The sequence below is a fragment of the Labrus bergylta genome, chromosome 13, assembly GCF_963930695.1.
Source record: "Labrus bergylta chromosome 13, fLabBer1.1, whole genome shotgun sequence".
Classification (NCBI taxonomy): Eukaryota; Metazoa; Chordata; class Actinopteri; order Labriformes; family Labridae; genus Labrus; species Labrus bergylta.
Window position 1 is genome coordinate 13,828,534 of NC_089207.1, and position 27,462 is coordinate 13,855,995.

The 27,462-nt window shown below is 38.1% G+C and overlaps 1 protein-coding gene across 1 annotated transcript in view; it reads right to left on the reverse strand.

The window, feature by feature from the left end:
* lrp1bb (low density lipoprotein receptor-related protein 1Bb) overlaps window positions 1–27,462 on the reverse strand; it is a 138,655-nt gene that overhangs the window by 24,844 nt on the left and 86,349 nt on the right. The window contains exons 48-70 of the mRNA XM_065962263.1: window positions 27,118–27,240; window positions 26,121–26,261; window positions 25,692–25,879; window positions 24,338–24,521; window positions 24,139–24,224; window positions 21,126–21,248; window positions 18,132–18,313; window positions 16,445–16,644; window positions 15,941–16,129; window positions 15,660–15,808; window positions 15,318–15,411; window positions 14,906–15,022; window positions 13,831–13,950; window positions 12,937–13,056; window positions 8,765–8,881; window positions 7,485–7,591; window positions 5,888–6,020; window positions 5,163–5,269; window positions 4,815–4,947; window positions 3,662–3,784; window positions 3,346–3,468; window positions 1,197–1,337; window positions 781–915 (exon numbers count right to left, since the gene is read on the reverse strand). Coding sequence (XP_065818335.1) covers window positions 781–915; window positions 1,197–1,337; window positions 3,346–3,468; window positions 3,662–3,784; window positions 4,815–4,947; window positions 5,163–5,269; window positions 5,888–6,020; window positions 7,485–7,591; window positions 8,765–8,881; window positions 12,937–13,056; window positions 13,831–13,950; window positions 14,906–15,022; window positions 15,318–15,411; window positions 15,660–15,808; window positions 15,941–16,129; window positions 16,445–16,644; window positions 18,132–18,313; window positions 21,126–21,248; window positions 24,139–24,224; window positions 24,338–24,521; window positions 25,692–25,879; window positions 26,121–26,261; window positions 27,118–27,240 — 3,135 coding nt within the window. The remainder of the gene's footprint in view (window positions 1–780; window positions 916–1,196; window positions 1,338–3,345; window positions 3,469–3,661; window positions 3,785–4,814; window positions 4,948–5,162; window positions 5,270–5,887; window positions 6,021–7,484; window positions 7,592–8,764; window positions 8,882–12,936; window positions 13,057–13,830; window positions 13,951–14,905; window positions 15,023–15,317; window positions 15,412–15,659; window positions 15,809–15,940; window positions 16,130–16,444; window positions 16,645–18,131; window positions 18,314–21,125; window positions 21,249–24,138; window positions 24,225–24,337; window positions 24,522–25,691; window positions 25,880–26,120; window positions 26,262–27,117; window positions 27,241–27,462) is intronic.

Genomic DNA, 27,462 nt, shown 5'->3' on the forward strand with positions numbered 1-27,462 from the left:
CGATAAGCAAGAACAAATTATGAACCTTATTTTAATTTCCTCTATGACAACCACTGGCCTGGTTCCATTAGTAAAGAGGAAATTAGAGTGTATGCTGGCAGTAAATGACTTCTATGCACAGAGGCAAAATGTCACAGAGAAAAAGGTATCAACTGGGAAACAAGAACAGATATCTGTGTTTTTTATAGAATTTACAGCATAATGATTCTCTGCTGTAATTATTGTATTTAAATATTTTGTCAAATGTTATTTTGCAAAAACTGCTTATTTGGCTAAGAGGTCTGTTGTAATCTGTTCAAAGCTGATGTAATTTTGACGTCAGCTAATAGTACGGGAACTGCCAGTCTGTGAGTCCTGTCGAGAGGTTCTTCACATAATGGGGAAGACTGCACGTTTATTTCTGTTAAAAGAATAAGTTTAAAAATGTAAAAAAAAGCCACAATAGCCACATCGTGGTGTAAATTTAAACCATTTTCAGGCAGAGTATTGGTAGACCTCCTTTTAGCTACCGTAATTTATTATGCATCTTGCCGTTTTCAATGAATTTTTACACTGATAAAATAAATATAGCGTATCGCTGATTCCTTGCAGTATTTGGTCAACAAAGCAGATCATTTCTATGACTTAAACTGGCTGATCAAAGGAAATTACATGGTTTAGTGTGACATGTGGTAGGAAAATCATTTATTGAATTAAGTAAGGATCATTGTACCATTTCCTTTTACATGGAAAAAGAGAGAACACATGTAGAAATTCAAAATAAAACAAATTACACATTACCTTCACATAGGCCTGTTTGTTGGTTCCTCTTGAAGCCAGGTTTGCACTGGCATACAGCATTAGCATTTGTCTGGTTGCAAATAGCATCCTCTCCACATGGATTTGTTTTCTTTTCGCACACATCTCCACTGGAAACTACAAATAAACACAGGACTTTGATTACACTTCAGTCTTCTGCATCTTAGACACCTGCTGTGTTTTTCTTTTGATGTGCAAAAGCCAAGAGGGCATCATCATCTTTCAAATAGTACAAGACACATCTCAAACACGGTTATACATATATTACCATAAATAACAAAACATCACATTTTAAATCTGCTCTTCCTGATAACATCATCGTGACATTCGTTTTTTTTTTCATCTCAGCCAAAAGCTTCTTTGATCTGTTAGCTAGAGTCAGCTGGTGCAGCACTCACAGGCCTTGCAGTCTTGCTCGTCAGAGCCGCCATCACCGCAGTCACTGAAGAGGTCGCACTGCAGCTGGACGGGGATGCAGCGTCTGTTACTGCAGGTGAACTCTGTCTTCCCACAGGGCCGAGGTCGACCAGCCACCACCTCTGCTTCAGTACACAAAATGTCAGCTTAAAAGACAGCTCGTAACCACACTCATGCTGTCCCAAATATTCATGTCGGAATATTCGACTTCATGTTTCAAAAGATAAAGTAGTAGAAGATGGAAATTTAGAAATGTGACCAATAGAATTTGAGCTTGTTTACAATTATTTGGATGGTAAATGGATTGTACATAAACAGCCCTTTTCTAGAGTTCTGACCATGCAAAGCACTTTTACATTACATTACACATTAACCCTTTCACACACACATTCATACACTGATGGCAGAGGATGCTATGTTTAGTATTAACTAATCCCGTTCATACACATTCACGACTGGCTTTGACATTCAGGAGCAATTTGAGGTTCAGTGTCTTGCCCAAGGACAGTTTGACATGTGGACTGCTGAAGCTGGATGTTATTACTTTCAACTTTACTATACCAGTGTTTCCCCTAGGTTTACAGCGTTGGGGGGGTGGGGACAAGCCGACATGCCGACATGCCGACACGGCGACACGACGACACAACTAAGGAATCTTGGTGTTCATGCGTTACTTTTAATGACAGCTGTTCTTTTCTATCAGAAAGGTATCCTTAAATGACTTCTTTCCCTGATTTCCGACTCTATCCACTATCCTATCCCTACAGTAAAGGAACAAAAAGCCCAAAAATAAATCATTAAAAAAAAAAAAATATATATATATATATATATATATATATATATATATATATGTTTTTTTTTTTTTTTTTTTACTTGACCTTTGGGGGGGGCAATATAATGGTATCCACTATCCTATCCCTACAATAAAGGCACAAAAAGCCCCAAAAATAAATCATTAAAAAAAAAAGAAAATGTACTTGACCTTCAGGGGGAGTGGGGGGGGGGGCAATATAATGGTAGGGGAAACACTGTATACTGTATTTTGAATTAAACTTTAAATGTCCCAGATTACTTGTGAATTGCTTATCAGCTCTGATAGTGGATGCACCACCCACCGTCAATATGTTGGACATTTAAAAAAAGATTGTAAACAATACCAGTGGAAGCAGCTTGATAATGATGTAGCCTACAAAAACAGTCTAGATTAGGCTAGTTTTACTTTTGCATTTTTTTCCTCATCAATTTACATAACTTTAAGTGTACATTTTCTTCCATAGCTCATAGCTGAGCACCAAGCCTGAGCACAGCAGAGAGAAGGAAGAGAAGGACATCAGGGAGTGATGGAGAGGCGGATGGAGGGAACGGTGGGATTGAGGTGAGTTTGAAAGGATGGATGGAAGAAAGACGCATAGAATGGTGAAAGGTAATGGAGTGAGGTAAGAGATGAATGGGTGTACCAATGAATTCAGAGAGGAAGATGCATGGCGGAAAGAGGGGGAGAAAGAATGAAAGATGAATCAAGTGATTTGTCCCTTCCTTTTCCAGTCTGCTCTGTGCTGTCGTTTGCAGGCGGCTTGTACTGAGGTTACACGTCAGGACACAATTAAAGGGCCATTATTAAAGGGCAAACTGGAGAATAAAATAAAGCTATTTTTTACACACAAACAAACTGAAATAAAATTAAAAATGATACATGTGTATTTTTTATGATAAAGCCTCAATAAACACATATTTTGACACAAATGCATTTTCCTGGATAGGATTAGCTCTATTAGCTTTATTCATTGGAATGAATTAATTGGAGTTTAAAATAATAACCTAACTTAAAATTGTACCTTACAGACACACAAAATGTGACAAAAAAACCTTTTTGTCATCATCAAAAAGTCAACCACATTTTGAAGTTATGACCAAACACTATGCCAGCCCAAATGAATATTTTAAACTCTCATATCTTAATAAACAAATATCTGCATCCCTGTGGGGGCAGGAGCATCAGGGGATCCTGTGTATAAGATTATCGAGACTTCCGTCGTGTGGTGAATAAAATGTCCATAACTTCAAATGCAATTTCTTATAAACGTTTGCTTCATTTAAATATCAGTGCTGTATTAGGGCAATTGTGCTCACCACACTCTTCTTCATCTGAGTTGTCACCACAGTCATCCACTTTGTTGCACACTTGGTCTGCACGTAGACACACGTGATCATTTCTGCAACGGAAGGGCCTTGTAGGAGGACAGGGAAGCTTCGCTAGAGATGACAGGACACAAACAAACTAATGGATATGTCTTTCAAAACACACAGGAAAAACAATGATTTGATATGTTTTGTGAAAAAAAAAAAAAAAAAACACTAAAATATTCCCGCTTGGAAAACAGAAACGTTGTGCCTTGTAAAAAATGTGTCAAATTTGTTCCAATGAAAGTGACAATATCAAACCCACCACACATGTCTGAATCTTCATCAGAGTTATCTCCACAGTCATCCTTGCCATCACACACCCATGTGTGGAGTTTGCATAACGTGTTGTTGCAAATGAATTCATCAGCTCGGCAGAAGAATGCACCTGCAATTAAACAGAATGGTCCCCATTACTTGAAACCAGGAGGAATTTAGAAAAGTGCATTCAATGGAACAGAGGATATGATTCAGAAACTCTTATGAGAAAATTATAATAGTAACTCATTTCACATAATGATTCAGACAGCCCTGGGTCAATATGTCATATACTAGGGGTGGGAATCACCAGAGGCCCCACAATTCGATATTATCCCGATACTGAAGACACGATACTATTCTATTGCGATTCTTAACATTTTGCGATATGCTGAGTACTGCGATACAATATATTGCGATTAAGCTTTTTAACTGCATATTATGTCAACTACACTAAACTAAAAACTAAATAAAGTATATAAATATTCATCCCTCTTGAGTCGTTTTATTCATACAGAGTGGGAGTCAAGCCCACTGACTGATCAACACTATGATGATATTAAAACCCTGTAAAAGGCTGCATGCACCTCACAATCTGAACTGGTATTTCAGTCTAATCCAACTTTAACATGAATTCATTACAATGCAACTTGTTCAAAAATAATTGTGCAACCCCTTCAGCGGTTAAAAAAAAAAATATATATATATATATATATATATATATATATATATATATATATATATTTAAAATATCATAGTAAAAATCGATACTTGGCCAACATGAGATAATATAATATTGGCACACAAAATATTGATACTATACTGTATATTTTTTCCCCCACCTCTACCATATATGCCTTCTGTCTTTCATCTCATCCCAACTTTTAAATCACCACCTCTACCTCTATGTGCTCCACGGTTACCTGAAATATGTTTTTTTCTCTGTTGTTCTCTTCCCCTGAACATTAGATGTTTAAAATGGTTCACATGACTTAATGAAATACACTGTGTGATAAGGCATTCCAGATATTACATTTTAAAGTCTATTTGAAGATTTAGGTTAGCCTATGAGAATATGATTTTTAATTCAACCCATAATTTCAGTCCCCAAAGCATACAAGAGCCAAAAACACTCTCATTTAAGGTCACAACGTGCGTACCTTGGCTGCAATTTTCCTCATCACTGTGGTCCATGCAGTCCAATACGTCATCGCAGCGCCAGCGCCTGGGGATGCAGTGGGCACGATTCAGACAGAGGAACTCATCTTCTCTGCATTCCTTCACACAGCCAATCTGGTGGCAAAAAAAAAAACACCATAAATCATAAAAAGTGTCCTGCGAGTGATGTTGTCAGCAATCACAGGAATCTAAAACACTGAATGACTCATGTATTCACCAATTTTGATCTATGATTGGACAGGCTGCCCCCCTCACCATAAAAGTTGCACTTCTCAAAAGACAAATTATTTTTGGGTTGATCTTTATGAGTCTCATGAAGCTGGACTGACCTCGTCTGAGCCATCCAGGCAGTTGTCATGTCCATCACACCGCAGGCTGGCTGACACACACCCTCCGCTGGCACACACATACTCATTCACAGAACATGAAGGGACCACTGAAAAGGGCAAATATATATCAGTCAACAACTTGCCTTCTCTCGGCTAGAAATCATGCAGGTGAGACCTTTACAGTTTATTGTTGTATGACAAGGAGAAAAATCCACATAAAGGTAATGCTGACTTAAAATGTGGCTCTTGACAGGAAACAACTTGAACTCATCACCCCCAAAATACATTTAATGCTGCTGTTCTGCAGGTTCTATAGTGTGTGTTAGCTGCCGCTGAACAAAGTGCCTTAAAGTACTTGTCCACAAATAGACAGCAGTACTCAAAAGAGCAAATCTACTCCTACACAAAATCATTTGATAGTTTTACTTATAACTGCATACCACATGTACATTGTATTTTGGACAAAATATCTTTGCACAAGTTAGTTACATTTTTGGTCTGGGTTAAAAATAATGGAATTAATGTCAAATCAAAAACAGTTCCTTACTATAAATTCTATGTAAGAAACTTGAAGACGTTGGTATTCCCATATTGATCATGAGACATATAACACAAGTCATTAAAAAGGTAATGTTCTAAGCACTAACTCGATTCTGAAGTTTGACTCAGTAATACTAATGTGTGATGTGATATTTAAAAAAAACAAGATTCATTAAGTTTTGAACCTGTTCCCTGGCAGTTTTTTTCGTCTTCCCCCATCTTGCAGTCTTCTTGACCATCACACAGCCACTTAAGCGAGATGCAAAGGTTATTTTGACACCGAAACTGGTCTTCAGCACATCGTTCCTCGCAGCCTTTCTGCAAACAAAGACATTAAAAACACAACATAAATAGATTGATTATTGTCCAAATACAATCATCTTAGAATGCATATTAACTGCATGTGGACATTTGAGATCTTGCCTTTTGGAACACAGTGTCCCCAACACTGAGAATTACAAAATGATTGGTCAATGTCATTAATTTAGCTTTGCAGCTTCAAGAGGATTGAGCAGGTAAATAGTAAATGGTCATAGACTTGTATAGCCCTTTTCTAGTCTTACAGTTGAGAGATGACCAACCCCTTAATAAGACCACTGTTTGTGGCCTGTTACTATAAGTGTACAGTACATTCTTTTAAACTTTAATGTTAATTTATCAATCTATTTCCTCTTCACTGTGTTCTTCCATTTAAAGGGAAGGGTTGGATGTTAAAATAAGAAAAGGATGGACCATTTGGCCAATGAGAGCCGTTACAAATAATTTAACATTCATTGTGAATGTTGACTGAAAGACATCTTTCTTTCCTTAAACTACATTTTGCTCTGACCCAAACAGCTAGCATTGTTCTGCTTTTCATTGTGTAAGTAGGGTTGCATTTCATTATATGGAGACGGATTATATTTGTGCGGAAAATATTGAACAGAGCAATACATTCAGAAGAAGAATGCAGGATATTAACAAACCTCAAATTACACATTGCTTTGCATCATTACCACTGATGGGGCATTTTCTGTCTGAATGGAAAAAAAAATCTCTGCATATCCATGCCATGCTAGATGAAGACATTTTTCCTTACAGATTATAAAGAGTGTTGAATTACAATGGTAATTCAAAGATTAAGAAATTAAGATACTCATGCATATCTATGAACAAAACTAGCAGTCTTTGTTTGGGTAAAAAGCAAAGACCGGGTATTTAGTGCACTAATGTACCTGAAAATACAAAAGCTCATCCCATCTATACTTTCCATCCAGCATTGTTTTGGAGTGTAGCAACAATATAGCGGGGATTTGTCCTGACACAATGAGTTATTTGTTGAATGGGATTATTTTATTTGCAAGTGGCAACATTGCCATCCGATATGTTTTGCCTTTCTATGCTTGGGCTAAAAGCTCAGACACCAACACACATTACAGAAGATCAATTACCCACTAAATAACAGTCTGCTAAGTATATACTGTAATTAATTCTGTGCACACTGTAATTTGCAAGTGTAATTCTCATCCATGTCCTTTGTATAATGTTCATGATATTTCATTTTGTTTAAACTAAACTGTCATTTTTACACAAGCCAGTAGTGACCCCTTAATGACAACAAATTATCTTAAAAGAACATTAACAAACGGTTAGATACTACAGAAAAATGTCCTTTTGAAGCGTGAGTACATTATTCTGAATTTAGTGTCAGGGTTGATATTTGTACAACAAAAGCAGCACTTTTATGGATTTACATTTCGTATTGATCTATAAGTCATTTTAACTTATATCAAAAACACTGACCTCATCTGAGTTATCTAGGCAGTCATAGTCTCCATCGCAGCGGAATCGGGAGGAGATGCAGTCACCGTTGGCACAAGCAAAGTCCTTGTGGTTACACGTGACGGGCTCTAAGTGTAAACAAACAAACAATCAAACAATTAGTTATAGATTTAAATAAATAGGACAAGTTTTCTTCCATCATGAGACACAACAGACCGACGCGGTTATCAGTGTAATAGTCCTTGTTTAGAATAACATGCTAATGATTTGCCATGAATTCAGTAATGAGTGTCGTGTTGTATCAGAAATGGAGAAACTATCAAAGCAGATCAAGATGTAAATACATTCATTGCTGCTGCTGTCACAAAGGAGAAAAAAAAAAGATCTTGTATCATTTAGTGAAAGCCTGTCCCTGAGGACAATATTAGGGCTCAGCTAAACAGCTGCATCAGATCCAATGTGCGGGCCCACTGCTTGTTATCATGGACTGGTAGCTAACACAGTGGGTGGGTGTGTGTGTGTGTGTGTGTGTGTGTGTGTGTGTGTGTGTTATGAGTTGTGCTGAAACAAAGACTCCCAGCAGCCATTGCAGCAGAATCCGATTTGCAGTCTCTCCCGTTTGCTGGTCCACCTGCTTAATTCTTTGCCAGCCAACACTTGACAGGCCTTTATTTGCATTTTAAGTGACATTAATAGGTACGGGGAATAAGCACCTAATAAATCACATAAATGATGCATACTCGGCAAAAACACACAGAGAGTATGCACACAGCCGTATGATATACAGGCAAATAATAGTCCCCCTCGCTCTCACACACACACACACACACACACACACACACACACACACACACACACGCACAAGGAGTTAAAAGCACAAAAGATCTGAAATTGAATATGTTACCTTATTCATTTGAAAAGTAAATAAAAGTTTTCTTTTAAAGTGCTCATAAATATTTAAAAAATAGGACATGAAACTAGTGAATATTCCTAAAGGGATGAGAGAGGAGTTCTGACATCTCACAGAGGCAGAACAGACAATAAGAGCATGTTTTGAAAGAGTTGCACATGAATGAATAAATTGTCGGCTCATAAGCCAGAGTTCACTGAAACAAGTGTGTGTGTGTGTATGTGTGTGTGTCTGAGAGATAGGGGCTTCGGGTGGTTATGGTGGAGGAGGGGCACTCAGGGGTCTTCAGAGAAGTCCACGTCTTTGAGTCTTCAGCGGGTGTATAAATCGTCAACAACTTATGAAAATGAACAAACAGAGCTGACAGAAGGTAAAGGAGCCAGGTACTCACTGCAGTTCTCCTCGTCTGAGTTGTCTCCGCAGTCATTCTGGCTGTCACACCTCCAGTGGTCTGGGATACAGTTGTTATTCTCGCAGCGGAATTCATGAGGTCCGCAGGTCTTTTCATCTTTTTCATGAGGAGCAAACAAACAGCAAGATGAAAATGGCTTCAAAGAGCATGAATATTAATGGTGTGCTTGCTATCATATTTTCTACGTGTAATCATCGTTTCCTCAGGGTTTCCCCGAGCAACTCTGACACCGAGTTCAAAACACAGTATGCACACCAGAGGCTAACACACCGTAAGATGAAATACCTGACTGTGCTTCAAATCATCCTCCATAGAATTTGTGACAAGAAGTTGCCAAAATTGAACTTTCTTCAAGAAAACATGCAAGAGAATATAAGAACACAACAAATGCTGTAGAAGTGGGTTTGGCTTGTTGTACATTTTAGTGTTTTGTGCCAGTGTCCCATCAGTGCTAACAAGTAGCAGGTAAAAACAGGTACTGATACTTTCAACACATTCTTTTTTAAGACATTGACAGCAGCTAAGCAGCTTTTCTGGGTATCGATTACCCACTCAGTCTTTAATGTTTTTCATTTGATTGAAGTAAAATGCCCACGTTTATATTCAATCATAGATAATAGATTAGATCAGATCAGATTCTGTTTTTAAAATGTGAAAATAATAGTTCAGAAAATCTTCCAATTCTAAAAGAGAAAATGAAAATATAAATACTATGGGAACATATATTTTTTTCATGAAGAAAAACAAGCTCTAATCATCTTATATACAAGGATTATGACTTGAGAAAAAACAAATTTAAGTTAATGTGGGTATGTGTGTGTGTTTATGTGCCAATATACTTTGCAGTTGTTAAAAAATCCTGGTGAGTTGTTCAATCTTGAAATAAAATGTAGCTTTTCAGTGTTAAAATTCATGGCAAGAGTTAAAATCATTCAAGAGTAACTGCATGATTTAAAAAAAAAGTACACATGGTTTAATATTTGCACCAGCAATACTCCCCCAGAATGGGTTTTTAAAGTCATACTGAGAGCTTCCTTTAAAAAGTCACTTTAGTGCAGACATCATCAGGGATAATGGCCAAGGTAACGCTGTTATCAGTTAGGCAAGAGATGCGTCAAAAGCGGAGGATGGCAGAATCTGCCTGGATCTCTTTCAAACATGACAGCAGGAGCAGGGAATCGGGAGAGAAAGCTGAGAGCAGCAGCAGAGGACACAAGGCAGTAATTCATTAGGAAGCAGCTCAGTCACTTACAGCTTATAAAAGATGTGACACTGGGAAAAAAAAAGCTACATTTCCCTGCCAAGTCAGGGCTCATTACGAAGCTAACAAGCAAAACTGACTTAAATGGTCAGAGGTAAATCCAAGTGAAAATAAAACAGCTATATGGCAGCATGTCTTTGTCGCTGTAAGAACTTCAGAGTTGATTTATCACCAGATGACAGGAGTAAACATTACACACACGGTAATTGGATAAAAAAATAAATAATACGATGATGGCGTCTTCAAAAATGAATAAACGTAAAAGCAGAAGCAAAAACTTCACATAAAAGTGAAACCAACCTAAACCTACCTACAGAGCAATCTATAGAAAGGAGACCTGTCACATCAAAGCATACACTCTCATTACAATCCTGTTCCAATGATGATTACCCTGACAACACTTGTTCTTACACTTCCAAAGATCAGGTTATGAAGAATCAACATCTGGCCAAAACACACAAACACACTTGGTGGAAGGGCCGGGTGGCCTCCAATGGATGCAAGATGACAACTACACCTTTTAATCAAACAATATATTAAATATGCTCTATCAATCCTTATATCCTTGAACTTGTGAAAAAGCTGGTTTGGTGTTTTTTTTGCAAATTTGACATTTTAATGACATCTCATTTTAAAACATTCTGTCTTCCTGAGGATGATGAAATAATATCACAGTGTCAATTTACCGTCAATTTTAAACCTCATAAGGTGGGTTGTGAACAATATAATCTGTTGCCCTGTTTGAAATGCCCCATTCCATCGCCCCTGAACAACGCCTGATGCATACTTCTTTGGCTTTCGAAAAACATGGCGCATCTCTCGGTAATGCTATACGTTGTGCATGTGTATGAGATTCCATGGGGCCTCTACAAAGCGTCTGGATTTGAAAACTTCAGATAACAGGCTTCAAGATGAGGCAGGTGACACCAGCGCAGGAAGTAACAGCAGCAAGACCTGAGAAGTGTAGGAGGAGATGTGATCCTGAACGTACAACAGAAAAACAGTCTGACTGAAGGAAGACTTGGATCATTGCTGCACTTGAAATTGATCGAATATGGCTGTAAAGGACTGAAGCAAGACAACAGTACAGTCTTTGAGGCCCACAAATTCAATTTGATTTCTCACCAATTAAGCTTAGCAAGAACTTCTTGCCAATAGATAATCAACAACGTTAAACGAGATGCTTTTATTGATATTGTCCTTGGCTATGAATAGTTGTTTTGGTGTATCTGGAAAATTCCACTATTCTCCTTTTACGTCCAACATAACTTAGTTTGCAAAAGTCCCCTCTTCTCAGTCATGAAATCAATGAACCAATATGACTCAAGATACAGACCGCTGCAATCTTATAGTTAGCCACCATTTGTAAGGAAGAGTGAATTCCCTCTTTGTAATTAAGAGCCATTTGTTCAGTGTTTGACTTCAGATTTCTGGAAGCTAAAGGGAAAAAAACGACCCATAAAACCATCAATAGAGTTTTTATTGTTAAAAGAAAACGGTTAGTCCTTGAAACAGAAATGAAAACAACTCTTCTAGTAGTCCTCTAGTCAGTCTTGATCTTGGGCTTTGCTTACAGATATTTCAACATTTTGATTTATTGAGACTGAGAACACATTAAGAGACAAAAGGGGGTGACATAAATGAGAGAGACAATACATGCACAGTGTGGCCAACAGACACACTGACAGCTTGTGTCATCTTTCATGACTGCAGACACATTTGATCTTTGAAAACTTCAGAGGGAATAGTGGTTTCAACTAGCTCATTTCAATTGAAACAGAACAGTGAAACAGTCCAAATACTTATTTCTATGTTGTTTTATTTTACGGATTTTTGCATTTTTGGGCTTTTGTCTTGATCAAAGAATCTGGCTCTTGTAGTGGATGAGGCTGGCATGAGAGAACATGTTTTGGTTTTCAGAGAACTGATAATCCCCAACAAAGAATCTCTTTCACACTACCCCAAAGGACAGAAAGCAGGCAAACAATCACAATACGACACTAATGGACTCTTTGTGACAGTGTTCCCATCTTACAACCTGTTTTCACACGCCTTGCACGGCTCCGCAAACACCGACCCTTTGGGAACAATCTACCAGCATCTTTGGCTCTTCTCAAGGACTCATACAATACTCGTCCCCATGAAATGCTATTGATCATGAATGAAAAACTGCTATTGTGTTTAGCTGACTGTAAATATTGTTAGATTAATGTGAATATTGGCTATAATGCCGGTAAAGTGATCACACCTTGTAAATGAAAGAACATTAAGTTTACTTAGTGCTCTGTTTGGCACACTGGGAAAAATCTGTGTTTTTAAGATAAGATAAGATATACTTTAATTGTCCCCTTGGGGACATTTTTCTTGGACTCCGTCGAGCTGCAGTTGGCAACTCAAAAGTAAAAAAAAACATGCATCGAGGTATGGAGCTCGGGTCGTGGACTTCTGCGTTGCCACGAACAGAAACCAGTTATTTTACTGGCAAGACCTGCGGCAACCATTGACTAGCATGACAAACATTATGGTGTCGGTCTGTGTGTGCATATACATATATACAGTATGTAGGTTGTTTTCTGGAGGAACTCGGTTGGATTTTCTGACTTCATGCATGCTTGATTTTCTGTATGTAAAGATAGTATTTAAACACTAATTTCTGCAACAACTATGTCAGACAAACAAAGACAACGATGCTACACCGTTATAATAAGATGTGCTTCATTGCTTTCTTCCTAAGCACAATCAGAAAGCCAATAAGAATAAGTCAAAGACACGAGTAAGAACAAAGTGAAGCCAGGTGTCAAATAATTCAGCTTTAAACAAGACCTGGTCCTGTAACTGAAAAATACCTGAAGTAGTGTGAAAAGTGGTTAAGTGGATTTAAATAACTTACCGCAATTAGCCTCGTCTGACCCGTCTGTACAGTCGGGGTCTTCATCACAAACCCAGAGTTTGGAGATGCAGTGCATTGAGGCCTTGCATTGGAACTGGTCTGGAGAGCAGGTGCTTTCAGCTTTAGGAAAAGGTAAGAAGAAGAAACATTGTTTGTGGAAATAATCTAGGTTGTCTGTAATAAAAAGATTCATTAATATAAGAAGTAGGAGGGAAACATTTAGATTCTCCCAAACGCAACACTTCTACATTACATACGTTTAAGGTAGAAGTGTTTCATACAGTTCCAGGGGCCGCTTGTGGTTAACATTGTTTCAGCTAGCATTTTGATTTCAGCGCTCAAGTGATCATTACAAAAGTGCATTCACAACCACATCCAATCATTGCGGAGTCTAAGAAGGGGTGAAGTAATTAGCTTTCCTTTAATTAAACCCTTGTTCTCTCCTCCTTACTTCCTTTCATTTGCTTCCCCCACTCTCACCCCTCTTGCAATCACATGCAAGACAAATGCAGCAGTCGGAAAGACTTGAATAGGGTGTGATATTCTGATGAGTTACATCATGGCAGAGAAAATCTGTTCTTATCCTCTGCATGATTCAATAACTAATCTCTTTGCAAAGGAATCGGCCATAACAAGGGATGCCTTTGGAATATCTAATGAAGAATGTGTAATGTCATGAAGTTTGTCCAAGCACAAAAATAAATTAAGCCTGAAGAGAAGACCGCTACGCAAGTTTAACTTAATCATGAGCATTTTCTCAAAATGACAAAAACATCAAAAAAAGGTATATTTAAATCTAAGATTTTTCGTTGCCAAGTTTGGAGTGGCTCATCAAAACCTCTGTGAAGCCATTTCGAAGACAATGAGTCTAAATGTAAAAATGTAAGGCCTTACGGCAGTCTGTCTCATCCTCTCCATCACCACAGTCATCCTGACCGTTGCAGCGAAGGTTAAGAGGGATGCATTTCTGTTTCCTGGTGCACTTGAACTGGCCTGACAGGCAGATGTATGTCTCTGAAAGAGAAAAAAATGGACAAGAGCAGAAGGAGGTGGCATCAATAAGAAATACAAGAAGTCCAAGAAGACAGACATCAACTTTTATATTTAGACCATCGAGTGGTAGAGACAAAAACCTCAATAAAACCAGTTCGTTAAAACCTCTACATTGACAGTTTAATGTTATTTTTAATAATCGTTGTATGCTAATGTAGCTTTTTAAATGTAGCATGATTGAGTTAACGAAGTGGATTCACATGAATAAAACTATACTAAGGCCGTTGCAATTTTTTTAACATATAACCTCTCCAATTTTTTCAACAGTAATTTAAATTTAAACATATTTTAAATTAGTTTGCTAAATTAATTTGATGCCTAGTATGTTCTGAACTCAGTGTACCGTCTACACTGTTTGTTTGCACTCAAACATTGAGTTGGACGTTTTGGTTTATATTAAACACACAGTGTGTAAATTTGGCTACCAGAGGGCTCTCAATCAAAACAATAAAGCTTTCAGTAGCAGCTCCCGCTTCCTTATGTAGCAGTCTTTGACCTAATATCTGGTGTTTCCATTGCAACAAGTGCTCAACCATAAAGAATATGTAATAAAGGTTTATTAAATTTTTCATTCATTTATATATTTTAGTGTAAAAATTTTACATATTGTACCTTTAATATGAATCTAATGAAAGTATCACATTATTTCCAGTTTTGGAAAAACTAGGAGCAATAAATATTTTAAATGTTTTGTTTTTGAATTGTAAAATGATCAAATAATCAGTTTGGGAAAAGTAATTAAAAAAAAAAAAGTCTTTAAAGCACTTATAGGTAACTTCATTGGTTTTCTGAGAAAGGTTTCTAAAGAATGCAACAAAAATACACAAGAAACAGCAAGTTGCAATTATGTTTTTGTTTTTTGAAGAACTCTTTACATTTTCAACATAAGCGGTTACATTATTTGCTGCATGCTTACCACAGTTAGCCTCATCAGAGTTGTCACCACAGTCGTTCTCTCCATCACAGATGAAAGGAGGGAGAGCACAAAGACCAGTTCCACACTGGAAACGTCCAGGCTGACATTTGAATTCCGCTGTTGGAAAGGGCATAAACTCAACTTAATCTCATAAATACCTTCAGAGTTCAATTATAAAATAAAGATATTCTGTCATTGCTTGGTCTAAACCAGTAGAAACTGGTGCTATTAAGTGATAATCGTGTGAACGAATAAGATAAAAACAAAAAGTCATTACATTAAGGTTGAAAACAGTAAAATACAACCATTCAGTTCCACTCGAGTTTGTTATCCCTGAAAGCTCACCAAAATAGATGCACTTCTTCTGCTATAGTACTGATTGAAGCCAACCTTTGAATAAAATGACACTCACGGCAGTCAGCAGGTTCATCTGATCCATCCCCACAGTCATCCACTGTGTCACACTTCCACCAGAAAGGGATGCACTCATCTGTCCCACAGCGAAACTATTAGTAAAACAGAAATACGTCTTAGAAACAGGTTTCTGAAGTCTACATGAATAAAGTTTTGCTTCAACATTCTTCAAAGCCAAAGTCAAAGTCAAAATCAATACAAAACCACTTCCTAAAATACACCGTACATGTAAGAGGAGTAAGAGTTGTTTGCCTTAGGGGAGAAATTCTGATCAGAATAGAAAAGCAAGGACATGGTTAAACTAAGTGAAGAAGTGGGAGGGAAGAGAAATGCTGCTGACCTGACTGGAGGTGCAGTTGGAGAGGCATGTCTTATTATCAGCAGCCAAGTAAAAATTAGTGGGACAGGCACATTTGTGTTCCCCACCAGGGGATAGCAGACACAGGTGGCTACATCCTCCATTTGCAATCTGACACTGATGCTTGGGTACTGCGCAGGAGAAAAAAAAAAATCATAATGTATTACGCCAACAATCTCCTTCTCTAAACAATAAGGAAGACATGTACCAACTACTCAGCATGGGAGGATAGAACGAACATAAGTGCCAGATGGACCTCATACCTTCAGGCTGGCGCAGCGAGTGGTAGACCTTGATGGATTTGATGGCTTGCCAAGAGTTGAGGAGCTCCATCCCTTGAGCGCCAGTTGTCTTGTGAGCACGTCGAAGGGATTTGGACTTCCCATCAGTCCAATAAATAAAGTCCTCAAACAAAGTCAGAGCCATTACCCCTTGGATGTGATCATAAGACACTGGAAAGGGAAAAAATGTTATGCCAAGCTACAATTAAACTCATTTTTATTCAATTTAGTTAGTTTAGTAATGTTTCATACCATAAATAATAGAGAAATATTCCACTTGTAAGTACATATACTATGTTTTTAAGATTTTTACATCCACAATGCAATTCTAAAGTCAGGCTTCAAAGAAGGTACAGCTGTCTTCATTCTGTGTCACAAGCTTAGCTAACCAGTTGCTGCCTCTAGCCTTACATTAAACAGACAGTACAGGGTGCTATCAATCTTCCCACTAACTAGCTGTAAGTCAGGACAATGTCTTAGTCTCACCTTTGCGTCTTTGGGTGCCATCCATGTTGGCAAGCAGGATGTGGTTGTCGTCTGCCCAGTAGAGCCTCTTGTTGGTATAATCGATAGTGAGAGCAGTGGGGCTATAGATCTCTGTGTCAATGATAACCGTTTGCCCTCGGCCATCCATGCCAATACGGCCGATGTGGGGAGGTTCACAGCAGTCTGCCCAGAACACATACCTAGTAAGAAGTAAAGCACATTTTCAAAGTGCTATATAGTACAGCTATACACTATAAAGAACAAAATAAATACTGCTGGCATGGAGGTCATCCAGTTTGTTATCCAATACCTTCACACTGGCTAGTAGTATGCTTGACAGTGACAATCCATGAGGCCTAGATTGAGTTTAGCTTGGTTTTAATCGTGGTTTGTGTTTACCCTGGTATTTATCAGATATGTGAATGGAGTGTACTTATACAGCGCTTTTCTAGTTTTCTGAAAACTCAAAGCCTTATTAACGCACATGTCAAAATAATCCAATTATATACACATTCATACACTCATGAGGAAGCATGCTGCTATAAAAAGTACCCACCAGTTCTACCTAATCCCATTCCTACACATTAGCATGCTGCTAGCTATTCAACATGGAGTAATTTGGGGTTCAGTGTCTTGCCCAAGGATCCTTCCATAGGTAAAATGCAGGAGCTGGGATAGAAATGTCAACCTTCAAATTGAAATACAACCAACTCCACCACCAAGCCGCAGCAACCCCATAATTTAGATGGATGGCTTGTCCATGTTGTGTGGATTGTAGCTGACATATTTCCAATATGTTACAATGTTTACTCCAATATTTATACCAACGTGTTAGCAGGGTCGGCATGAGGAGAGTTGGCTGGGTTTACCTTTCCCTTTACATAGTTTTTGTCCAATATTATTCACCAAAAGCTCAAACTACATTTCTAGCTAAATAGAAACATATAAAGTGTCACTCTGAAAGATCAAGCACCAAGGATTTACCAGCTCACTGTACATGTGGATCCATTTCTGGTATACAGGGCAAGGTGAAGGTGTAAGGACACTTCTCTTTCTTCACAGCAATGCCACCCAGAACTCTTTCATTGAATAAAAGCTTTTTATTGAGGGAAGTAGAGTACTTGAGTCACTGGTGTCAAGACAACGAACCTCCCCCAAATAGAAGTAATACTTTTGGGTTGATGATGGAGGACTTTGGGAAGAATCAGGGGAGAAACTGTGTCCCTTTGTTATCATTGGGTGCTCATGTGGTCCACAGTTTATATAGGGTGTTGTGTGTGTGATCCATAATAAGTCATTGTGCAAAAGGAAAGGTAGGAAATTCCAGGTGTCCCTTAGAAAAAAGAGGAACAACTACTTACATTGCTCTGACATAACCATCACATTTGATACTGACACAACACTGAACTAGTGAGTTTTCTTAAGCATACAGTTGGATGTACTCTACCCTGCCCGAATGATATTTATCAGCTTTATTTAGCTTTGACAGTAAATAAGGATCCTAACCAGCTGAATAATGACTTATTCAAACTCTCCGAAAGATTGAAAGATTGATTGATGGATTTCATTGGTTGATAAAATGAGACTGTCTTTCAGTTCTCCCTTAAGCATGAAAAAAAACCCCAATCCTTTTGAAGAAACATAAAGGCATTATGGTAAAGCTTTATGGTTATGAAATAATACTTACCCTGTCTGGGGGTCCAAAGTTAGATCTGTCGGGTTCTTGAGGCCAGAGCTAATCAGGATGGTAGGGTAGAGGCCATTGGCTTTGGACACTTCCAGGGTTTTCCTTTCAGCATCACACCAGTAGAGATTTTTTCCTATCCAATCCACTGCTAAGGCGCTGGGTACTGCTGTTCTGTGGACTATCTACAAATGTAGAGAGGGAAGCAAGGTTAGAGTTGTGTCTATCCATATTCAGTAGTGGACACATTTAATCTTATAATCTATATCTATAAAAAAGCATATTACAAAAAAAATATTAGATTTAATTCAAACATTTGTGTGTTCAGAACTATCATTACATAAGAGTAAAAAATAACTTTGATTCAGTAGAGTTATTTGGCTACTGTGCTTGATCTACTAGGAGTCCATAGGTTTATATGTGTTTCATTCTTTATCAGCAGTGGGAAAAAGCTTGGTAGGAGTAAGCCAGCTGTCTCTTTCAGATAAGTGATCATGAAATGAAAAGACAAAGGCAAAAGATGTTTTCTATTCATGTGTGTATGTTGTCTGTAATCAGCGTTGCAGAGGACCTAGTGTGGAGATGCACAGAGGATAACTCAGGAGATGAACTTTAGGTAGGTAGGTCAGAGGTATTGAATTAATCAATCAGATATAAAAAAGAGTACAGAAGTTTGTGCACCTTTTTAGATTAGGGGCTGGTTATAAAGACTTAAGAATATTAATTAAACTACCAATGTAGTTTGACCCTGGCATAATCATGCATAGCGTACTCTCAAATTGGCCATTATGGGGTAGGCAGTTGCGGCTGACATTTGTGATAGTAATTAATCTCAGTCAGCAGTAGTGACTCTTAATCACATTCAAATTGTATTTAAATGTGCATTTACAACCATACTAGCTAATCATAGACCAGGTTAAAAAAAAAGCTTAAGTGGATGTGCACAAGTTTCAAAGAGGTGTGTTTGTCAGAACTTTTGCTCTTTAGATTTTCATGCACAAAAAACAAGCCCTATGCTGCATCACTTCATGTGGTGCAGTTATGTAATGCATGCCCTAGTTTTGTGCCTTATGTATGGATTCCTGTTAAAGTTTTAATTAAAAAAAACATGTGTGTCATACTGTATATCTCTAACCCTTGTTTAACAAACTTACCGTAAGTAAAATAAGGGTCACTGGGCATATGATATACAGTATTTTATTATGCATTACACATATGTGTATTATACCAACAGAGGTTCTTCCACCAGAGGGAGCTTAGTGTGTTGAGCTGTAACAGAACAGACTGTTTTCAACTTACTTGTAAGTGAAGTGTAATCTTTTTTTTGTTGTTGTTGGGTTGTGTTGGAAGTATATCCCCAATTTCCCAAAAGCACACTTGCAATTTACAGTAGCCAAAGGGAATGAACATTAGAATCTATGAAGATAGGGCTCTTATTTATCACATTTTGGGAACCGCACCTAGAAACTTGATTAAACTATAAAAAGACTCATCTAATTGATGTGAATAAAATCTAAGAACTATCTAGGAACTCCATCAACATCCCCAGGCTAGTCTCGGCTTTTGAGTTGCCAAAAGTCAGTTGTTCAGATAAACAATCAACGTTCCAGCTGGCAAATAAAACCAATGCCTTTAAACTCTTTAAGATAATAAAACATCGCAGCACCCATGCAATCTGTCATTTGGGGACATGATGTGCTTTGAGGCATTATCTGACATCATTTGCAAAGAATATTTATAGTCTTGGCAGAAGACTAGGCTGTCCTCAGGCAGTAACTTGGATAAAACTGGCCTTAAAACAGTGACTAATAGTGCACAATTGTCACTCACTGTGAAGTACTTTTCATCCAAAACTGCCACCATGAGTCCCTATTTTTTATTTCATCCACAGCTTTAATGTTGTTGATAATATAATGACAGTGAACTGACAGTTAGCGTGAGAAATGCCTATATTTAAATATGAATCCGTTCAAACACTAATAAAACAGACAAACAAAAGTCTCTCACCTTTGGCTGACACTTTGCTTTATCAGTTTTAAGTTATCAAACATCTGTTGTGACATCACTGATTACCCCAAATATCTAATAGCAAAACTCTTCAAAAGTTCTCAACACAAACAGCACAGTGCAAAGACAAATTACTCTTTGAAATGAGAAGAAACTCAGAACCAAGAGACTAAAATCTGAAATGAACTTACATTGTTCTAATCAAACCATAGAATTAAATTAATCTCTGCATTAGTCAGATAAAGTTCTATCTTAGCAGAGAAAATCCAAAGAAATACTCTCTGATCCCAGATCCTTTTCTTCATCAAATGGCAAGCCTATACCAGTCACGCTGGATATCAGTGGCTCTTTTAATTAACCCAGTGTGAGAAGCTCCCTGATCGGGGTTTCAGACAGTTTTTTTTAGTTGCTAAGCTCACTCAGTGGCTCAATCAGTGACTGTGGAAGTAATTGGACTGAATGAGCCTCACGCCCCCACAATCCAGTGCTAATGAGTTGTGAGATGGGGACCCACCAGGTGCTTTGCTTATGTCTTATTGGCTTCATTTTGTGCTCTCTGATCCTATGACCTGGATAAACCTTGGTGATTAGAACACCACTGCATCATTAAGCTTGTTACAATCATCTCAAAGTCACAGGTGATAGTCTTAATATCACTAATACACATTTATTGTTGTTGAATCAACTGGCATTTGCTGCCCACAGAAACAAAAGTAATATGTTTACTTTATAAAAAGATAAAGGAATCACATCATCAGTTGAGCCTATGTGATGCACTTCATTTTCCAAGAATACTTGAAATCAATTTTATTTATTTTTTTTAACTTGAATAATCTTTACAAAATACACATTTCTTGTTTAAATGTATCTTGATCATCTCAATTAATCAGAAAATTTGTAACTGGAACAATCAAAGTTGAGCCAGCCCCTGTGTCATGGGCCATAAATCCCCACATGGCATGCAGTAACAGCAGCTAAATCTTGTTGTACCTTCAGGTCGCTCCCATTGAGGCGCATTCGGTTGATCTTTCTGCCACTTGGCCTTGTTGAGTCCACCCAATAGATAAATTCCTTCTTGTAGTCAAAGTCTATGTGGATGATGTTGTTGAGGCCCTGATGTGCAGAGGACAGAAAACACAATGGTATAAAAACAATGTCAGTTTAAGGTTTGAACTAAATTAAAACACAGATTATTTGAATACAATAAAAACTATTAGAAAGCACTTTCATTGGCAATAAAGCTGTACAAAAAATCCTATAGTATTTTTATCTAAAATGATGTTGATATGCAGGTTCATAGGGAAAGTGGTTTCAGCCCAATTGTTCTATAAAACTACATATATGACAAAATATGTAGACTTCATTATGGCCATGTATGTTCTGCAAACATATGCTTATAGACGTGAACAATGTTCTACTCGTATCTTATAGCCAATTTTAACTATCCAGAAGTCACATTCACAGTACCCATGGTTTGCCCCTACATGCTCACACAAACTTAGAAGACCTAAACATACATATAACAAATATCTAAACTAGCTTCAAACCAGTAATGTGGTTGGCTACTTTAATTCTGATTGGCCAATTATTCTGATCATTAATTATAGCTGATTATTATAAGGTTCCATATAAACTCAGCTCCAGTGTCAACTAAAACATAAAAATAAAATAACACCAACCCAGTGAGGTTCAGTTTGATGCATCTAGGATGAGAACAGGATGAGAAATACATGAAAACAGCTCTACTCCTCTGTTTGTGTTTTCATATTTACTTTAAATGTGATATTGTTTCGAGTGGTTTTCCCATAGGTTCACTTGCTTTTAGCTATATATAGCAATTGAAGAACCAGTGAAGTCTCAAATGCTCTGTGAATTGGATGTCCTATCAAAGCAGAAGAGTACTGTACTTCCTATCTCTGTCATGCTCGCAGGACCCCACTGTCAGTCAGACAGAGCTGCTCACCAACAGGAGTGCCCCCACCCTGCTATCTCACACTGTGGATGCTGAGAAAAGGTGTCAGATAATCTGACAGGCGAAATGAGACATCTTCATCAGATCATCAGCAACCTCACAGACAGGCGCCAAAGTGTCCTGGGGGAACCCTTCTCTATTCCACATGCTCCTTTTATCAGTGCCTCTATCCAGAAATACATTTGCCATTAGTATTCCCTAAAGACAGATTAAAATCAACCAACTACAAAATGAAACACAAAAGGAAAAAAACAAGCTCAGCACAGGAATAATTTCTGAAAACGGGCATGAAATTTTAAAAAAAAATGGATTTTTTAAATTATTATTTAATTTTTTTTAAGTGCGAGTATGACATCGACATCACTGTCAATATTTCCTGCTCCACAAATTCAACTTTCTTTTTGAAATGTGTTTGACTAAAATACCTTTTGGTGGATTCAGTAAAACATTTTTCATTCCAATCAATTCGTACAACTTTAAAGTTGAAAACAGGGACCAATCTAATCCGGTGGCATCATGACGAAACTCTAGAATTAAGCAATATTTCAACATCAATATCATTCAAAAGCCCTGCATTTAATGATTTCTTTACAGGAGCTGCCATATTTTTTTTAGAGTAATGAAAAGCATAATAGAAGTGACTAAATGTACTTATACCATCATTGTGCTCACTACTTTAAGCCTGAGATTTAAGCTGTCATTAACCACAAAGACAAATGAAAATTGGATAGGAGAACACAGCAGAATGGTTGGGGGTTAAACAACAATATTGTCAGTCACTTGTGATTGTCGTGGGAAGACAAATTTATGCTAACAGCTAAAAAACAAAGACAAAGGTAATTGATTGACTCATGTCAAATTTACATATCAAAAGCATTTAATGTGAACAGGGAATGAAACGGTGTGGTAAAGTGATATGAGGTCAGTGAAGTATCTGCCAGCACTTAGGGAAGCCATGTGCACATTTCCCTCTTTAGCTCCCATCGATGCTAACACATCGTGATTAAAGTGAGTTGTGGCTGATGAGAGCTCTGATACAGACAGTAGAGTACATCCAGTCAAGAGGTTAATATGACTGTGAGAGGAGACTGTAGGATACCCGTAGGCTGATGTTCACTAAATCAAAGCCAACCATTTGTGATCATCAACAGTCAAATTCAAGCATTGCCCAGAGCAGCTGTGATGAGACCTGGGAATAATTGAAATAGCTTTTCCATGGGGTTCTCAATGGGGTCATTTTGCTTTCTGCCAATCAGTATAACCAGTTTCCTGTGTCCATTTGGTGGGGGATGGGGAATAATGATGAACAGGACATCTTATCTAAACAGAAAATACTTCACTGAGGTTGGAGGACATTTTCACTCTAATTTAGAAAAACTCACTTGTGAGATTGACACATTGAGCCATGTACCTCACTTTGAACAGGTTCTTTTACGGGGATGATGAATGTCTTGATTGAAATTAAAAAAATGTTTTGTTGTGAATCTATAATGAATAAGCATCAGATTCAGGGGCTTCTCAGATCAATGATTGCAAACTTCAAAGGTTAAAAAGGGGGAAAAAAAAGCACATGGATTTGCAGAAGGCAGAAAACTTTTCAAATAAATGTTTTCTTCATCAAACTCTGAAAGGATAATTTCTGCCGTCTGCCATAGTGTTGATTTTCTTTCCAGGATATTGTACCGTGGTAAATGGGCAGATTCCCACAGTTTTGCATTGCAAAACAAATAATTGTATAACCTACCACTCCTTTGAAGATCTCTGTAAAGGTGTTGTGATTTTACACACATTCAGCAGGTGAACATAATTTCATTTTAATCCATACTCCCTCCTTATAATGCCTACAGACTGAGTGCAAGATGCATGGGATACTTGGATTCAATAACGAAATGTGACAAGATGGTACTGTAATTTGATTCATAACCTGTTCATCCCTCTCAGCAGGATGTTCATCTAAAAACAGTGAACACACATCCTCTACTGCATTAAATTCTCAACAAGCACGACGGCTGTGATTCCTTTATCACTTACCTGTTTTAAAATGGTGTAATTTGAGCCATCCACACTAAGCTTCCGAATCTCATGGTGGTCCGCCATAATGAGAAAAGGTTCCTCAGCTGAAATACGGTTCAGTAGAAATTAGAAACATAAAGCCTTGTAGGACAGATGGCACTTACAGCACATGGGAATTCTGGAAGGGGAGAGATAAAAAAAAAAAAAATCAACTGACCTGACAGTGCCTTGCATATATTGGGATTTCGCTCCAAGGCTTCGTAGCCATCCACACATAGGCACTTGTAGGAGCCAAAGGTGTTAATGCAGCGCTGGCTACATGGGAGTGTTGTGGCGCATTCGTCAACGTCTACACAAGTTTTCCCGTCATCCTTCAGGTGGAAACCAGGCCAGCATTTACACTAGTTCCATAAAAAGTCAATAAACACACAAAAAATTATGATTTCATTATGAATACATGACACTCTATACGAGAGCAACGTTTTAGCTGATGTGACTCTCCCTATTAGGTGGCAAGTGGAGATTTTTTAAGCCATGCTTGACATCCGAGCCCTGATACACATACTGTACTATGATAGCAAGAATCTGACATCAGTGACTAGGGACCACCAAAATGAATCCAAAGTGCTTGGATCAGCTGCTCGGGGGCCTACTGCAAATCCCTTTCTCATCCAAACGTATAACCTTGAGGGCCTTTCTGCTGATCTTCCTGTTCAGACCACAAATGGATGAGCTAAGGGTCTGCATTGATGTGCTCTCTGTCCATCTCTGCCCCTGACATGACAGGCAGGAGAGGTTTTCTGTGCTTTCAGTCACTTTTCTAATGCAGTAAGCGCCACTGCTATGGAAGAGTAACAGCGGAAAATCCTGGGACGAGGGCATAGACTGCTGCAGTCTGACAACAGTGATGGAAGCCAGAACACTCCAGCCAACATGGCCTTCACCTGGATTCTACCCTTCTATCACATGGCACAGCATAATCACCTGGCACAGTCGGAGAGCACAGACAGTGGTTGGCATGTTGTTGAACTCTCCTTACAGCTGTCAAGGTTATTCAAAAAGTGAGACACTAAATGTATGCATTCTCACAGCCGTCTTATCTGTTTAATGATATGCTATGTTTAGACTTGATATATTGTTGGGTCATTAGTCATTCATGTTCACACCATCACCAATATAAGCTCCACTATTTAACTGCAACTAATCAAAGGAGTGCTTAGAGCTGTAGTTGAGTACAGTCTACACAAGTTAATGTCTGACAGCAGGAACATCCTTCAAACCTGAATATAAAGATGCAAGTCGAACTGTCTGAAGCAGAAATAATTATAGATGTAACTCATTACAAGTTTAACCCCTGTTTGTTAACCGAGTTTGCAACTGCAAGCGTGTTTGAGTTAGCGTCAAATCACGGGAATGTGTTTTTACACATTTTAATCCTTGCTTTGACCATGCTGGAATATAAGAATCACAATTAGACTTTATAGACCAACAATCGTATGTAGCTTGAAGGGGATTTTATGAAGGGATGCATTCCAAACTACTGAACCAAGACTAGTCCACTGATCTCTTACCTTGAATCCCACAGGAAGATCTTGGCAATCCTGTGAGCACCCACTGACACGGCGGTTCAGGCACTCGTTCACATTACAGTTCCTCTCATCTGAGTGATCGCCGCAATCATCTCTCCCATCACAGAGATTCCTCTCGGACATGCAGCGCCCATTAGAGCACATGAAGAAGGAGCCGTTGCACAAGCTTCCTGAGAAGAGAAAGATATGACTTTCACTTGCACACATCCTTCTGTATTTTCTCTATAAACGAAGGGATTTTTTTTTTTTTTTGGCCTGCCAAAGAATACAGACAGATTAATTCCTTCCAAGAAACTTCTTCTGGTTGTGGCATCTTTTGTATTCAACATACGTCCCCAGTTTCTTGGGCGAGTGCTGCTGCTGGTGACTTTGATGAAGAGATTCCAGCTGAGAGCCAAACAGCAGTCTTACCTGCAGCCAGACATTTGAGGTTCAGCGGCAGTTCGTCAGAGTGGTCAGGGCAGTCTGCATAGCCGTCACACTCCCACTGAGAGCTGAGAAGACAACGGCCATCCCTGCAGCGAAATTCCTCTGATCCACAGGAGCGATAGACTGAAGAGAGAGAGAGAGAGAATTTTTCATCAAGTTTTACTTGGGCTTGACAATGATACATCTCCAGTTCATGGTGAATCTTTACTAGAATTAAAGGAAACTACAATGAAAAATGGTAAGCCTGATGTTTTAAATGTAGCAAAATTATATGGTATAAAATGAATTCAGAATATACATTAAGCTATTTCAAAGTACTATCGACAACATTTTCTAATACTACCAAGTATAAATAAACATTTCATGAACCAAAGTAATCATATATCAGGGCCGAGTCAGATGAAAACACTCTAGTCACCAAAACAAGTTACTATGCCAAAGTCAGACAAGAACAATGATATCAACTTAAATTGACAAAAACCCAAAACAACAGGAGTGAGTTCAGAAAAAAACACGGCATGATCTACAATATACCAGGCTGGCGACCTTAACTTGAAGTATTTATATTTTTGAAGCTTGGAAAAATAATATGTTTTCTACGAGGAACATTAGCTGAGTCAACAATAATTGTTATTAAGTAAATAAATATGCTTTTGCAGAGTCTTGCAGGATAATCTAGGTCCAGGGTGACAATGACTGAGCAAAACATTTAAATAATTTTTTAATTGGGCTTTTTCCATTGCTCACCGTTTGTTACAGATTTTCTATTTAGTGCGCTTCAAAATTTTCATTTTTGTCGGAGACCATAAAAAAAAACACCCTTTCTCAAGAACGATGCTCAAGATACAAAAAGGGAAAAAATAACAAAATAACAGAAATCATCATAATATTTCAACTTGCCAAACACAACTTAGATCCACCCTTTATCGAGGGACCATTAATGAACATCAAAAAAAGAGAAAACAATGAATACATTTACCACATTCCACTGACTCATCGGAGCCATCTCCACAGTCGTCGTCATGGTCGCAGACGAATCGTTGGGGGATGCATGCATTGTTGCGGCAGCGGAACGAGCTGTCATCACATGTGTTGTTGGGTGCTAATGCATGGGAAGAGGTGTGTTTAAAGGCAAATCAGCGGAAACATGGTGTTAAATATGTGTAAAACACAAGTCATTTAGGCTTCTCCACTGGAGGAGCAGGCTTGAATAAAAAAGTAGACAATGAAGATTACACGCTGCTAGTATGAATGGTATATTCTTCTTTTTCTTGCTTGGACTACATTCTTCATGGGGATTTGCAGTAGGTGTTTGGTGGTTTCC